The sequence below is a fragment of the Andrena cerasifolii genome, chromosome 5 (genome assembly GCF_050908995.1).
Source record: "Andrena cerasifolii isolate SP2316 chromosome 5, iyAndCera1_principal, whole genome shotgun sequence".
Classification (NCBI taxonomy): Eukaryota; Metazoa; Arthropoda; class Insecta; order Hymenoptera; family Andrenidae; genus Andrena; species Andrena cerasifolii.
In genome coordinates, this window is record NC_135122.1 from 7,103,316 (window position 1) to 7,118,722 (window position 15,407).

Consider the following 15,407-nt stretch of genomic DNA (forward strand, 5'->3'; position numbering starts at 1 on the left):
GGAGTCGAGGCTGCTGAAGATGCCTGTCTATTTCGATGCATCGATCTCAGCCAGGAAGCAGCTCGAAGCTGCTCATCGATATTAACCGCAGTTCACTGTGCGCTCACTGCACGGTTGCCATACGATGTCGTAAATTCCTTGTGTATTTCCTGTTGCGGTTACCGCCGCATCTCCGGGCACGGTGGCCGCCGTCAGGCCAACATGGCGACGTGCGGAGTGATCCGGGCTAATCGACCTCGGGACGAATACGATTTCCAGAATTGCCCGTTCAACAGAAACCGCTCGCAACGTCGGCTAGGCGGATATTCTCTTTTGCTGTGCGGTGCGCGAGATGACCCTCCGCTTCGAATTCGACAGAAGCGATGTTCCCCAATGGCACCTCCGCTGGTCTTGTTGCTGGTCCCTGGAAAATTCATGACGAGGTGAAACGTAGGTAGCCACCAAACTCCGATGCGTTTCATCCTCGCGTTGCGCGGCTTGAAGCACAGATACCTAAATAATGTTTTAACATCTCCAGGCGTCCAGATCCCCCGTGCAACTGCCAGAAGCGGAGCTCCCAGAGGGAAGGCGAAATTTGCGCAACAGTTCTCGCCCGCCGTGCAGCGAGTGTAGCCGAGGTGAGCGCGTTACAGGTGACAGGGAGATTCACGATTACGGTAGGAGCCAGTTCCACAGAGCGCCGACTCTTCCGAGGTATCGCGAATCGATCGGACCCAGAGTCACGCTTGCAAATAAACGCCCGTGGAGGCCTGGAGTGTTGCTGGGCATTCACGGGGCCCTACCTGCGCCCCGGTGGTTGTGCCAGCGCGGCTGTAGGCGTCGAGCGCCGTCGTCGGGGCCCACCCATAGATACTGGTCGAAGTAGGCAACCGTGTCTAACTCCTATAGAGGCGAGGAAGAAACGAGACGCTGCGATCCGCTTGCGAAAAAGAGGAGAGAGCCCAGGCCTTTCGTTTTCGAGTTCATCATCGATTTCGGATTTACATGTTCGCAAGCTGGCGGTGATTCGCTGCGCCCACGTATAGGCCACAATGCCGTGGGAAACGCCGCGGAAATTAATAATAGCCGGGCGAGTGCTCGTCGAATTGGCGCGACTTGGAGAATGGGCGTTGATTGGCCCCATTCTTCTGTAAACAGAGGTACCTACGTCCGCTTCCTTCGGCACTTTAAACAGAATCTGGTGGACGTACGAGGTTCATAGAAGGTGGTTATTCCTGCGGCAAAATTTCCCTTCGAGTCTCCAGTGCTTGACGGGAGAAGGAATTTCTGTACACCATGGTGACCGGAGAGGACGCCCGATTTGTCAGCACCCTGGCTCCGCAGGCAGCCGCTCTCGAGCTACCTATATCGAATCATTTCCGCTCGATAGACCTCGAATTCCCTTTCTATTGGGGAGTAAGCAGTGCGTAGGAGCTGAGGACTAGCAGCTACAGTCTCAGCGTTCTCGACAGGCTCGGATTATCTAGAAAGCATCGCTGGGTGATGGACGGACTCCGAGTCCTAGAATCGTGGAGGATGCTACGTTCAGAATAATTGTACGCAAGTTTGAAAAGGTTAAAAGGAAGAGGAAGAGATTCGACTGAGCGAATTCTCCTCACACTTCTGTATAGGGTAGACCGGGGGCGATTGTAACACGTTAAATATCTCAAAACATATGATAGATATTAACACAAATTTTGGATATATGATGAAGAATGACATTTCGAATACACACACCCTATAGCACAGCACAAGCAAACCAAATGAAAAATGGGTGCAATGTACTGAGTGTAAAACGTTTTCTATTTCTGCCACAATGACGACACCGCATAATTGGTTATAGATTTTACTTTTTTCATTTATTATTATCATTAAAATCAATAAATATTTTAATTTTGTAAAGTTAAATTTGTGCTACTATCGACTCCATACAGTGTTACAACCGACCCGGGATCAGGGACGGTTGTAGCACTTTCTCCGCTTCTCATTTTTTATTAATAACCGGAATATTACTTGACATACAGCGAAACTGTTGTGGCTCAAATAATGTCAGATAAGTAAGTAACATTTTCGTAAAAAACTGTTGTTGTAACTGCAATAGTTTCTGCATAAGCGTATCCCAAAGTCAAAGTGTTACTACCGCGCCCGGTCTACCCTATCCTCATCCCTCTTCCATCCTCCTAGCATCGTCTTCATCGCTCTTATTTAGAAGCGATCCTGCCCGTTGATCCCAGTGTATCATGATGTTTGGAGCTTCCGTCAGCATCGGCGAACAGAGGAGGCCCAGTTTTTGTCCGGATTTGGCGTCGGTTGTTCTCCAATCTCGCCCCGAACGAACCCTTTCGTGGTGGGCCGCTTCTAGAAAAGCTGCGGCTCATTGTCTCCCATCCGATTCGCAGCGGAGCCGCGGCCATCTTCATTCGACGAGGGTCGCGTGCCTAATAAGAGATGCTCCGGAGCCCCGACACCTTCGCAGGGGTTAACAATGGCCGGTCGTTTGTCCGATTCGTCGCGGCCATCGGGCAGCATTGTTCAGTCGCCGAAGGAGCCCCGGTCATCTGCAGGTATTTACCACAAAGCGACTCTTCCGCCAGTTCACGTGGCCGCTCCGTGCCTGTCCGCGAGCTGGCGACCCGAAACGGAAGCCGAGTGTCTGTCGGAGTTGATCGGTAGCCGCGTCGCAGGAGTATGGTCCGTTGCTGACGCGAGACGCAGTGTCTGACGACTGACGGACGCTTCTACTTATTTGGAAGTCGCAGCTCTGCTTTCTCGCGAGCTATGGATACTTCGGAGATACTTGAATACTAATGAGCACCCCAGAAAGTCATCGACTCCCCGGCACCCTTGCAAGCACCCTCCCACATTCCTACCTCGTGAACTCACCCCCAGCGAAACGGTTAACATCGAAGCGTAGACGTTGTCTAAACATCTGGCTCCAGCTATTACACAATATTTACTCCCGGCATCCCCCGGATCCATCGTCGTTGAAGCTTCCCAGCGTCCCTTTGGAGACAGATTCGCCGGCAGTCTCCGTGGAGAGCTCGTTAAATCAGCGCGGGGGCGCGTAATTCTCGCCGTGCGCGCCGGGGAGACGAGAAAAATACGTGACGTCGCCGGGGAAGAGGAGAACGGGGGTAGGTGGCGGAGACGTCGGTGGTGCGCAACCCCCGGGGTGGACATAAAAATTTCGGCGAACGCTGCGGGTCGCGCGGGGGGTGGGGGGAAGCAAGGGTGGCGAGATATAAATCGGTCCTCGGGGGATCGGCCTCGGGTTGCGCCGCGTCGGAGCCCGTTCGCCAATCAGGACGGAGGAGAGGCGTGGACTGAACGGAAGCAGCACGCCGTGGAACGACCACGACGAGGGTGGTGGTACCAGGAACGGGCGCGATAACCTTGAAAAGGAGAGAGACGAAGGAACGGGCGAGGGCGTGTTGAGGGCTGCGACGGTGTCGCCCGAGTGGGGTTAATTCGAGCTCGCGTTCCCGCGCTGGCCGAGTACGGGCCGCGAGGGCGCGGTAGAAGGGGAAAATGGATAGGCTCCCCCTGCCCTTACGTTGGAGCCTCGGAACGAGTGGAACGAGTGGCGGCGCGGCGCACATGCGCCACGGCCTCGCGGGCTCCAAGCTGCTATCGGAGCGGGGCTCGCGTGACTCGTCCACGGCTTCTTCGTCAATTATGGCTAAGTACACGTATCGCGGCTAACGCGGAGGACGCAGAACGTGATGGAATAGGTCGATACCGCGGCGAAGACGTCGTATACACATTATTAGCGGGCGTCGTCGCTCAATGTTTTCGATCAAGATCCTGTTAGCCCATTCGTAACGATCTTTGTACTCTTTTAATTAAAAACTTCCACCTTCGCGGCAACTTAATCATCCTCACATGAGAGGTTTTTCTTCTTTCATGTATCTGGCATACTATTACAAAGCAAACAGCGGGCGTTTAGAGTAAGTGCCTAGGGTAAATCCGGGAGACGCGGTCGGGCCGGAGAGTTGGTCGAGTCGCTGTGTTTCAGACTCTACACGTAAAAATGCGTTAAAGTGCAGACCCAATTACTTCTCTACAAGCCAAACAATTGAACGAATAGCGTGATTTCGCTTCCTTCTGTATTTTCTCGATTTATAGGCTGTACAAGGTAAATTGAGGTTACATTTAACCTCTTTTCTCAACCAGCGGTGTACAGAATCGTATTTGAAATATACTTCTAAGTTTATTTTCATTTAAGGTTTGGGATAATAAGATAGTAGAGATATTGAGGGATAATGCAGCCAAAGTATTTGGCCATATTAACTATTCCTCTGAAAGCTAACGAGAAGACCATCTCTCGCTGCAGAAAGGTGAAATGGTCGAGTTATAAATTTTTTTTATTATTTTTTTATTTCTTATTATTATTTTATTATGATTTTTGTTTATTTAGTTTGTTTATTCACTTTTGTATTCATTTGCCTTGCTAATGGCCAGCAGGTAGATCACTTTTTCTTTGATGTGTTCTTTACTTGTTTAGCGTGAACAAATTAAATATCAATGAATCTGTAGCTGTATTCACTCATAAATAATTTTACTTTATTCTTTGATGATTTTCCATGAATAATTATGCGAGTAAATAATTTTACTTTATTCTTTGTTCATTTCCCATGAATAATTATGTGAGTAAATAATTTTACTTTATTCTTTGTTGATTTCCCATGAATAATTATGTGAGTAAATAATTTTACTTTATTCTTCGTTGATTTTCCATGAATAATTATGTGAGTGGTCTGTGCCAACGACGAAAACCATTTCTCCCGGCACCTCAGGATAGATGGTCAGATGTAACGACTTCAGTTTTCAACCCGATTTACAGTAAATATTGTCTTAAAGCAAATATCGACCAGCTTTTCTGAATCAGCATAAAATTCTGAACATATTAGGTTTGTTCCCATTAAATAAGTACTATCTATATCAGTTTTAATAGCCATTTTAAATCAGGTCCACCGCGTCTCCCGGATTCACCCTACGTAGAGACTGATGGTATATACTCTTAGGCGAATGAGTTAGGAAGCGCGGACTATTTGCAGCCCGAATATTCCGCAGCTGCTTTTTCTGTTAGTGCGCCTCGCGCCGTCGAATTTGTCGGGGTTGAATAGAGGCAGCCTTGGCGGAGAGACGTAAACGAGTGTTGCTCTCCGAGTGGCTCACCGGATCGTTATTACACGACGAGACGCGCGCGGCAATTACTGCTAAGTATAGGTGTCCATTATATCAGCTGAAAGAGAGCCTCGGATTCGATGGAACGTCTCGATAAGAATCACGGCGTCCTGGGGATGGTTATTAGTGCTCGTCGCGTCGGTTTACCTGTACCACTGCCGGCCGCGTCTTCGTGTGAGGCGTTCGATCAGCCTTAGGTAGGACGCAGCCAGTGATACACGCTTCACGTGATTCCCTTAGATCCATCATTGGCCGTGGCGGCGGTAATTCTATCGGCTGCTGCGTATCCGCCTCGTTTCGCGCAACTCGAACTTACTTATTAAAGCGGACGAGGTGTCAACGAGGCCCGCGTTAAAATCGCGGATACCAGAGAAACCAGCAAACGTTGGCCCGGGATACGAGAAACAATGCGTTAACCCACCGTAAAAGGTTAATCCCATTGGAAATGACGCCAAGATACCGGCGATGCCCATATCGACCTCCTAACATTCCGATAAATGCCACGAAAGCCAAGCGAAGGGAAAGCCGCGGAGGCCGTTCTCCGTGCTCGTCGAAACGCGAAACACTTGGCCGTATTGTGAAAGGTCCCGTCCCGCATGCTCATTTATTCCACTAACGAATCCATCGTGCATAAACGATGGGTTACCCGGCAGATTGCAAGCCAGGCGCTTACTGTTAACGCACAAATGTCCCTTCATTAGCGTTCACCCGCTAAGCCCTGCTCGAACCGCGGCCTCCTCCCGTCAGATTTGCAAAATACCCGTCGATCGAAGCCTCTTTGTTTCCTCACGGAGGCAGGCTGCGTAACACGGTGTCCAAAAAGTATTACAAGATCGATTCAAAGTGGACGCTCGATTGGCTCGCGTGTGGTCCCCGCTAGCGGAGAGAGCGGCAAGGAGAGGAGAGTGTAAATTTCACGAAAAAAACGCTCATTGATGAATAGTTTATCGTGTCCTGGTGGCACGGCGGGGCCCAAGCTATTTGTCGTCACCCTGCCGTAACGATCCTGTGCGCGAGGTATCCCCCCCTTCCACGGCCAGGACAATGGGCCCTACCTAAATATCGGGGGATCATGCTAAACGGCGGTAGATCAAAGGCACCGACAGAATCCAGTGGCGAGCTATCATAATAATTAGGCTCGGCTCGCGCCTCTTTGTATCGGGATAGAAAAGCCGACGGGAAGGCCGACAGACGAAGAAAAAGGGACGGGCCCACTCACCTCGGACCGCTTTGCTGCTCCAACTGTACGATCTTCCTCCCCTTCCTTCAACCTCTTCGCTCGCTAAATCGAAGTCACTCGGGCATTTCTCTCAATTTCCCTGAACGTAACGCCGCGGTGTCGTATCCCACTTCTTTTATTCTCGGTGCTGCTAGCTTAATCCTGAGGAACGGCGTGAGTCGTCAGTGGCTGTGCTGCACGGGTGGCTCGGGGGGGTTCGAAGTAATCGTCTCCTCGATAAAGGCTCGCGGCAGCATTAATAACGATTTCAGAGTAAATTGGAGACTGTGGTCGAATTCGGAGCAGCTTTGGAATAGTCTAATCTCTGGATGTTCCGCTGAAAGAAACAACCTGCCTGGTGGTTTGCGAGTGGTTGACGATGATCTCGAGCCCACGAGAGGCCCAGGCTCCCTCTCAGTAGCCATCCCCACACACGAGAAAGCGATTACGGAGTCTTTGTCCCGTTCGATCGGTCGTTCCGCCGTGTCGTTTAACTTTAAAGTCACGCGACGCTCTTGGGGCAGAAACGTCGCGGAGATTGGCAGCGCGCAAAAAAATGCGCGCGGCAGGGTCCATCGGTGCTAGTCGACTGTGAAGAAATAAAATCGGGAGGAGTGAAATTCGATCTTCGCCGAGCAAGAAGCCGGCGCGCAATCTCTGGCGACTGGGCCTGGATGGATTATCTTTCGTGTCGTGTCGGGACATCGGCTGCTAGTTGTCGACCAGATTGCTACAATTACATGGCTGAATCGATTCACGGGGCACTGGACGGGGTCGCTGGATAATAGTCTCTGTGTGTAATACTCGCTCGATACCTTTCTAGATACGTTCTGGACGAGCGACGCTCGAAACGACGTCATTCGACCGTCATTTCTCCCGGCCGTCCTACACGGAGACGTTTCCACGAGGTTTCCGGAAACATGTTCGCCAGCAGCGCCGCGGGCCACTTCCGCTTGTCGCGAGCCGACCGCTCGGACTGCGGACCAAAAAGAATTCCAGGAGCAGGAACCGAGGAAACAGCGATCTCCGTGTTCGACGCGAAACAATCTTCTAGAAAATGATCGCTGAGTTCATTCCGACGACCTTCCTCCAGCTCTACACCTTTTTCTTAGATACATTTGAAACCTCTGTACTCGGATATGTGTGAGCTTAGTTGAAAAGCATTAGAGCACGGGCGAATATAAACATTCACGGTTCAGAGGCATAAATAATGGAGTTATAAATTCAAAATGGTATTAGGAGTAGCTAATTGAGGAGAAACTTCAAGCTTTAACGGATCTCGGAGTGCCGCACAGATGAAAGTTTGCTCCAGAACGCTAGAAGTGCATCAGTACAGGATCCAGCCGCACAGTGTCTGCTCGGTTCACCAAATCGAGTCACGGTACCTCGTCTTCGAAAATACCCAAGCAAAACAATGTGGAATCTCGGCAAGGATGAGGAGACAGGGTGCAGGAAGCGGAGCAGTTGTTGCTCAGCCTCGATAAGTCCCGTGAAGCGGAACCTAGAGATCGACAGTCCGGGTGGGATGGAATCACGGTGGGCCTCGTTAGGCGAGCTTTTCGTCGTGGAGGGTCAGTCCCACGTTCGGAGCTGGCTCCGCGAACGCTGGATCGAGGCTCGAACAGTCGTGGCACAGCGACGGGGATAGTGGAGCCGCGGTGGAGTGACTTAAGGGAGAGAAAGAGAGAGAGGGGAAAGACGAGAGGCCCTGTACGTTGAGGCCGGTCGAGCAACGCCAGCAGGACGTTAAGTACGTCTCGTAAAAATTCCATCGGGACAGCGTCATTTTGCCCGTGTCGTGGGGGCCAGGGTTAGGTGTTGCCGAAGGGGGCTGATAGAGGCAGGCCTAACCCAGAGGCCGCCCCTGGCGGCCTAACCCGGCCGCGGTTAGGTCCGTCCCATCCTGGCAGAGGTGGTGCGAAGCATCAGCGGGCGGCACTCAGAAGGGGAAACGAAACGATCGCTGCCCCCTCCTACGTGGGTAGCAGCGAGGCGGTCAAGAGAGAAGCGCCAGCCCCTGCCAGGAACCACCGAGATCCCCGTCCCCGTACCATTTCGAGTCACCGGCTTGGACTGGCCTGATAGCGAGTCCGCCAAGTCCCCGACCAAGCTCGTTTGCCATCGACGTATCGACGTTCCGTTCGCGCACCGATCGCTCGTTTCGCATGCTCGCGTCTATCCCAGCTGGCCTCGGGACCCACCACCATCCACGGAGGACAGGGGCCTGTGACTTGTGAACTGGGACCGCGGACGCGGCAGTGTCGGGACCCTCGACGCGAGTGAACGAAACGTGCACGCACGCTGACTTTCGAGGTGATTCGACGAGCTCTGTTGTTTGTATCGCGGTGAAGAGCTAGCGAGAGGTGGCCATGGTTGCGAGGGGAGGACTACCCGCTTCGTTGACAGTGCGAACGGTGCTTCGTGTTTGATCGGAGGTTCTTGGAACTGGTTGGTCCGGACGGGTGTTGGCGTAGCTTTTGCGCTGCTTCGTTTCTGTGGCTTCGGCGAGGTAACGGTGAGTTTCGGAGGGATCGGTCGACGATGATAAGCACGAGACGGTTGGAGGAAGCTTGGGAGGCTCGAGGAGTGTCCGTGATGTAACGAGAACTGGTGAGACGATGACTGAGAACGGTCAGGGGGAAGTGCGATGACAGTGCGCCGTTGAAACGAAGAGCTGCGATCGAAGAGACGAGAGAGCAGTGTGGAGGCCGCGCGTGAAACGGGATGACTCGTTCGGCACGAGGGGATTAGCCTCCTCCGCCCGGGTTTCGCGGGAAATCCGATGACTTCGGGTGAGTTAAGTGAAGGTTGCTCGAGGGAAAAGATGAATCACGGGTCGAAGCAACGGACAGTGATGCAGGAGAGAGATTGAAAGGGTCCGTGGACTACTTGCGTGCGTTGTATTTGAGCATCGCCGTCGCCTTTGGTGTTTCCTCTGGTGGATTCAACGAAATCGTGGCCCGACGGTCGCTCCTCAGGAATGTGCACCACGGAAATGACAGAATCGTACACGATGTCGCCGTCGACGACGGTGTCTTCCAGTGCCACGACGCCGGGCTGCCTGGGCTCGCCAGCTCACCGACGGACACCTTGCAGAGGCTCCCCTGGCCGAGGTGACGTTCAGGACGACGACGACGAGATCTCCGTCGGCTGCCCGAGTCCTCTGCCCCTCGTGGTGGTCGCTCCGAGTGGCGAGGACGACGAGAGGCTCTCCCAGTCGAGGGAGGAGTACGCGGAGAGGCTGAGTCCACGGAGGAGCTACGCCAGGGACTCGATGATCGATGACGAGGACAGCTACTCGAGGAGTGGCGACTACAGGATGTCCAACGGCAGGAGCCTGCGTACCCACGAGAGCAGCGGCGGTGATTCCGTGACGACGTTGAGGGAGGACGAGGAGGACGAAGAGGACGACGAGGAGGTGAACAGCAGGACCAGCAGCAACGGTGCCTCGGCGGCTGGTCCCACGGACGACTACTTCAAGCCCCTGAAACGGCTGAAGATGGTGCAGATGCAGCAGTCGGACGACGAGGACGAGAGGGACAGGGACGCGAACGAAAGGGGTGTGAAATCGTTCAGCATCCTGGACATCCTGTCGCATAGACCCAAGGCGAAGATCGTCCGTCCCTGGGACACGGTGGAGTCGAACCTGAGTCACCACCACCGTCACCATCTCCATCATCATCAGCAGCAGCATCAGCAGGGGCACCATCATCTGCACCACCATCACAACCATTCCACCGCGCCCAGGGATCTGTCTCTGATGGGAATGTCCTTGGCGTCTATGTCCGGCTCCATCAGCGAGCCACCCCTGAGCAGCTCCTCCTCGTCCGGCAGAAGCTCCATCTCCGACTCCGGCAGCCCTGACCCCCTGGCGCATCACCACAGCCTGCATCACGGCATGCACCACGGCTTGCATCACCCGGCTCTGCAACAGCAGCAGCAGCAACAGCAATTCAAGAGGAAAACGTCGCAGCAGCACGGCGCACAGAGCGGACACCACGGGAAGAGGACCACGGGCCAGGGTAGCCCTCTGGACGCCTTGTTCCAAATGACCAGCAAAACGTTCGACGCTGGCGAGCACAGTCAAGGTGAGTACTCGAGTGGTGTTTTGTAAATACTTAGTCCCGTGACGTTAACCAAGGGAGAAGTGGTTCTTGTGGGAAGTCCTAATGGCAACAGAAACTAATTAAGCCTACCCCACTTAAGCTTGTAATTTAACGCGGTAGTATCAGAAAATCGCGCGTGAAACAATGTCTCGTAGGTCGATGCGTAACAGATAGGTGTAAATTCATTAGCCCGTGCAAATGAAACAGGCAGAATGGACTGGAGGGTTTTTTTTTTTTATCAATGGGGAAGCTCTCTTTTGTGGCCGGTTCGAAGCGTTGCCGATGAATGCGAGCCTTAATTTTGATTGATGTTCTTTGTGGGCGTCAACGGTGCGCTACCCAACCGAGATCCTTTTTGCAACGCGGTGTAATTCGATCTCATTGTTTCGCGTGTCCTTATTGAATCCGCCACCTTGGTGTTCTCGATCTAGTCTCTCCTCCTCGTCCCGGCAACTACCGTGCCTTTAAAAGGAACATAAACGTTCGATTGATCTCGGAGGGCGCTCCGTTACCAGCAAACGTAAATTGCGCCGTCGCTGCGTTCCCGAAGCCCTGCAGGCCGATGCAATGTCATTTGCAGTCTGTCGTAACGTTGATTACGGTCACATGACGTGAAATCTTCATCTGTTCGTCGCCCATCTGACACTCGGTGGAAAGCAGCGCACGCGACCGTCGCACATTTACACTTTCCTCGTTTCGAAAGTGAAAAATTAACTCCAGACGGACCGGCGGAGGTACGTTCACCCCGTGTCTTCCCTTCCGAAAGTGCGTCCAAACAGCTGTCGATGGCCGAGCACGAACCACATAGTAGAAGATATACGCGACCCGCGATGTTCAGTAATAGCCGAGAAACCCTCGACGAGTCCTAAAACGACCATCAAACAACAATCGTTCAACTTCCTCCCTTTGGAATCGATGTTCCAAGCGTTTCCACCACCTAAACGTAAACTATCCGACAGTGCTCCGTTCGGAGGCTAGAAGAACTCGTAGCCGAGCGAGCGACCACTGCAAGGCCCATCGAACACCGTTCACCCCATTCTGCTCCCCGCTGCAAGCGATGTACAGCGATTACTAGTATCCAAACGCGAGCCACGCAACGACAAGTCCGCAGCGGGGCAAGAAAAACCATTGTACGAGCTTGTTCGGGGCGCGCACTTTTCAGAAGCACGCATCTACGAACGCTACTAATGTTAGTATAAGCGGTTCGTGGCTGCTGTTACGAGGTGCTCACCGGTAATTGAACGGCGATGACATTTTTTTCCCCCGTCTGGCTGGCGGTCGGTTTCAGCCGTTGTCAGTCAGGCTCTCGCAGCGCCGATGTTCCTCGCCTGTTCGTCTGTACGCGTCGATCCTAGACACGGAAGTGTTAATCTCGAAACGGTTGCGGCGAGATTGCGGGGACGATTGATGGTGCACGAGGGACGAGCGCGCGATTACACCACCAGCTTAATGGAATACATCGACGGCGATGCACACGTACAGGCTGCGTGCTATTGACGAGATTATCGAACGATGTCTGCCAGATCTCCCGTCAATGGAAACGCGATGGGACGATTTCTGTATCGCGGATCGTGGATCGTTAACCAGGGGTAGTTTTGAGTATCGCTGGCGTGGGGCTTCCAGTGATTCTTGGCCGGACACCATTTCGAGTGCGGGGTTTTGTTGAGTTTGATTTGAGGGTGGAAGAGACTGTGGAATCGGGTCGGTTGGAGCAGTTGTCTCGAGCGATTCTTTAATTTTATTTGGTGTGTCTGTAGGGTAGCTACTTAGGTTCAATTAAGGTAAAGCGGATTCTTCTTCTAAGAGGCTTTACAAGTTTTTTGTGAATCGCGATAAATTCCTGGATACATTTATTCGCCTGCCACGGTTTAATGGCGAAGTGAAAGGAACCACTGAACAAAGGGGACGCTAACAGGAGCGTTTACTGCCTCGTGTATTTCTACGATAGAGCCGGCGAGGACAAAAACACGAACAATAGCGATTCATTCTTTGAGCAGGCACCGAGCAAACACCAACCGATTTTGTCAACACTCGCTTCCTCGGACTAGCCGGCTGTAAAGTTTCTAAGCAACGCTTAATTGTCGCCGACCTTCGGGCCCCTAATGGAATTACAATTTAGCGCGAGCAAACGAACCATAGGACGCAGCAAAGCCGGACGGCTCCCGTGGAAGAAACGTTCGGGGCGGGTAACTCTAAAAAAAATTGGATTTACCGACGGACATTCCCCCGAAAATCGTGGCGCAAACACGGAGCAGACGGTCGGCCGCGTCGGCGATCCTTTTCCTGTTTCTTTAATCCAATTACCTGAGCAGTAAAAACCCGAAAAGGAACGCAAACGTAGCCCCCGCTGGTCGCGCAAACACGCGCGTAGCAGCGGGCCCCTTTTTCCGCTCGGGCTCCCTTCCCGCCGAGGAGAGGACTCGTAAAACCCAGTTTTCCGTAATTCAACGTCAGGTCCGAGCGGTTCAGGCCGCAGAATTGAATTCTGCCATCGCCCGGCGGGATTAAGATCGGCGGCAGGAAGGAGAGCGAGAGAGACACGGGGGCCCCCGCAATAATCATCGTAAAATTAAGGGTTTATGAATCGGGGAATTGCTTGGCAGGGTACGAGGTAAGGAAGGCCAAGTCTAGGAAGGTCGACCGTCCTCGTGATCGCCCATTGTTTACCACGGGTTCGGCAAATTGTTTTACAACCCCCATCTGACGGGCCGTGTGTTTGCCCGAGAAAAAGGGAAACGATTCCTTTTTTCCCTCCCCTTGTCTGGCCGTCCACGTAAACATTGAACTTCTCGAGGGGTGGCGCGAAGAGGATTTCGAGGCACTCCGGAGACGTTATAGCCCACTTGGTGGCCTGTGCCGTGCTAGTGGATCATCCCGATAACTCCAGAACGGTTAAACTGACAATGTAGCAGCGTATACATGAACGCGCGTAGCAAGGGTATTCGATTAAAAGCCGTGTATCCTTGAACGGGTGATTTCAATAGCGTTCGTCACGATACCGGCGCGACGCGTTAATGACAAAGGAAAATGAGTCGCGACCTTAGGTGTACTTCTCGAGCGTCAAGCCCTGGGTCGTTCATCATTCACCCGTCCGTGTGGCCACCGTACGGATCGATTTCTCGTCCATAAGTCTTGAAACGTGTAATAAGAGCGAGACGCGCCGAGCGGAATGCGTGCTTATCCTTTGGCGCGCGGGGCCGGAATACTCTTTGTCGCGCTGCTGGCACGGTAATAACAAGGCATCAGGGACGTTGTTCGTCAATCTCAAACCGCGCTTCCGTTCGCGTCCAATTATTAGTAGAGAGAAATAGGGAGAGGCAGAAAAATTAAAGGAACAGGGGCACGCGGAGCGATGAGTCGTCTTTTTAAAAACGCTGTCCCTTCGGACGAAATGGCAACTGGGCATTGCGACTGGGATGGTGAGAGGCCTCACTGTATTATCCCGTATAAAGGCTGCCGTTCCAATGTGCGGCCGGCTACGGTCCCACTAGTGCAAGGGAGAAACAGACACGTACTTCTCCCTTGCACTAGTGGGACCGTCGCCGGCCGCAATCGCTGGCCGCACATTGGAACGGACACCTTAAGGGGTTACACCTAGTCAGGCGGCCGAAAAGAGGCGAATGTTTGTGATTTTTTTTTGAAAAAGCGGAAGCATATATTCGTACAGAACTTTCTGCGGTTAAAAGAGCAACATTTAAAGAACATTTGGTAATTTTTTCGTAGAAAAATATTTACGTTTACAATAAAGTAACAACCGACATCCAAGAAGCATTTTTAAAAATTTGGGTTTGCGGTGAGCACTGCCATTCGGAACCAGATTATTTAAAATTAAGAAACAAATAAGATTTCGTTAGTATATTAATGTATTCTCAGGTTGGCGGAGAGAGTTTTCCGAAATATTAATTTAAAACAAAATGGCGGCTATATAAAGTTGAAATCCTGATTTTTGCACGAAAAATTTAAGATTTCATTTAAATTAGTATTTCGGAAAATACTCTCCGCCAACCTGAGGATACATTAATATACTAACGAAATCTTTTTTGTTTGTTGATTTTAGATAATCTGGTTCCGAATGGCAGTGCTCACCGCAAATTTTCCGATTTTGTGTTATAACTCGCGATCTGTAAGAACCGCAAGTTACCAAATGATAGTCCTAATTAAAAGAAGTAACTTTTGTCTTGAAACTTTTTTTCCACCTCTTACAAATTGCGAGTTACAAAAGTAAAATCGAAAAATAGCCGAATTTTCAGGGGTTAATTTCAACCCCTTAGAGTGGATTTGGGCAGCGAACAAAAATTCCGTTGTACTCAGGAAGAAATCCCCTACATATTCACAAAGATTCAGAATTTTTGTTCATTTTCGGGTTCGGGATCTTTCCCTGTAGGAATAACCCCTTAAGACGCGGACGGCCGACAGACCACGGGGCTACACGCCCGAGCACGCGTGTCCCTGAGAGGGCCCGTACGTAATTTTAGGCCCACCTATACACCGACCATCTCTACACGAGTAATTTATTATGTGCCGCGGCGAGAGCATATGTCTCATTTGCATATAGCGTGATACAGAAAACGCGAGCGGGGACTTCCGACGGCCGACCGCTAATATGCGAAACGGCTCGACAAAGGGACGTCCTCGGCGCTTTTTCTTCGCGCCGACTTGGGCTCACCGCGTCGATTGACCCCGGCTGGGTGATCGAACGGAAACGGGACACCGCCCTGGGGGAAAAGCAGCGTCCTTCTTGAAGTCCGCGAGTAGGACATCGAAGGTACTCTTTCGTCTAACGTTCATCGTTCGATAGTGAGTCGAATCACAATGATTCCTCGGTCGGAGGTCGCCAGCCAATCTCCGAGCTATCTCGAGAATCTATTTCCAGATGGGAATGTTGAGGTATTAGGCTTTGGCTTCCGATGGCTGGA

At 51.9% G+C, this 15,407-nt stretch overlaps 2 protein-coding genes across 2 annotated transcripts in view; one reads left to right on the forward strand and one right to left on the reverse strand.

Moving 5' to 3' along the window:
* Window positions 1-15,407, reverse strand: part of LOC143369209 (uncharacterized) — a 201,425-nt gene that overhangs the window by 108,504 nt on the left and 77,514 nt on the right. The gene's annotated exons all lie outside the window — the stretch shown is intronic.
* The window catches only part of LOC143369206 (uncharacterized), a 48,448-nt gene continuing 41,137 nt past the window's right edge, over window positions 8,097-15,407 (forward strand). The window contains exon 1 of the mRNA XM_076812842.1: window positions 8,097-10,473. Within this exon, the coding sequence (XP_076668957.1) occupies window positions 9,366-10,473 (1,108 nt within the window). The 5' untranslated portion in view covers window positions 8,097-9,365. The remainder of the gene's footprint in view (window positions 10,474-15,407) is intronic.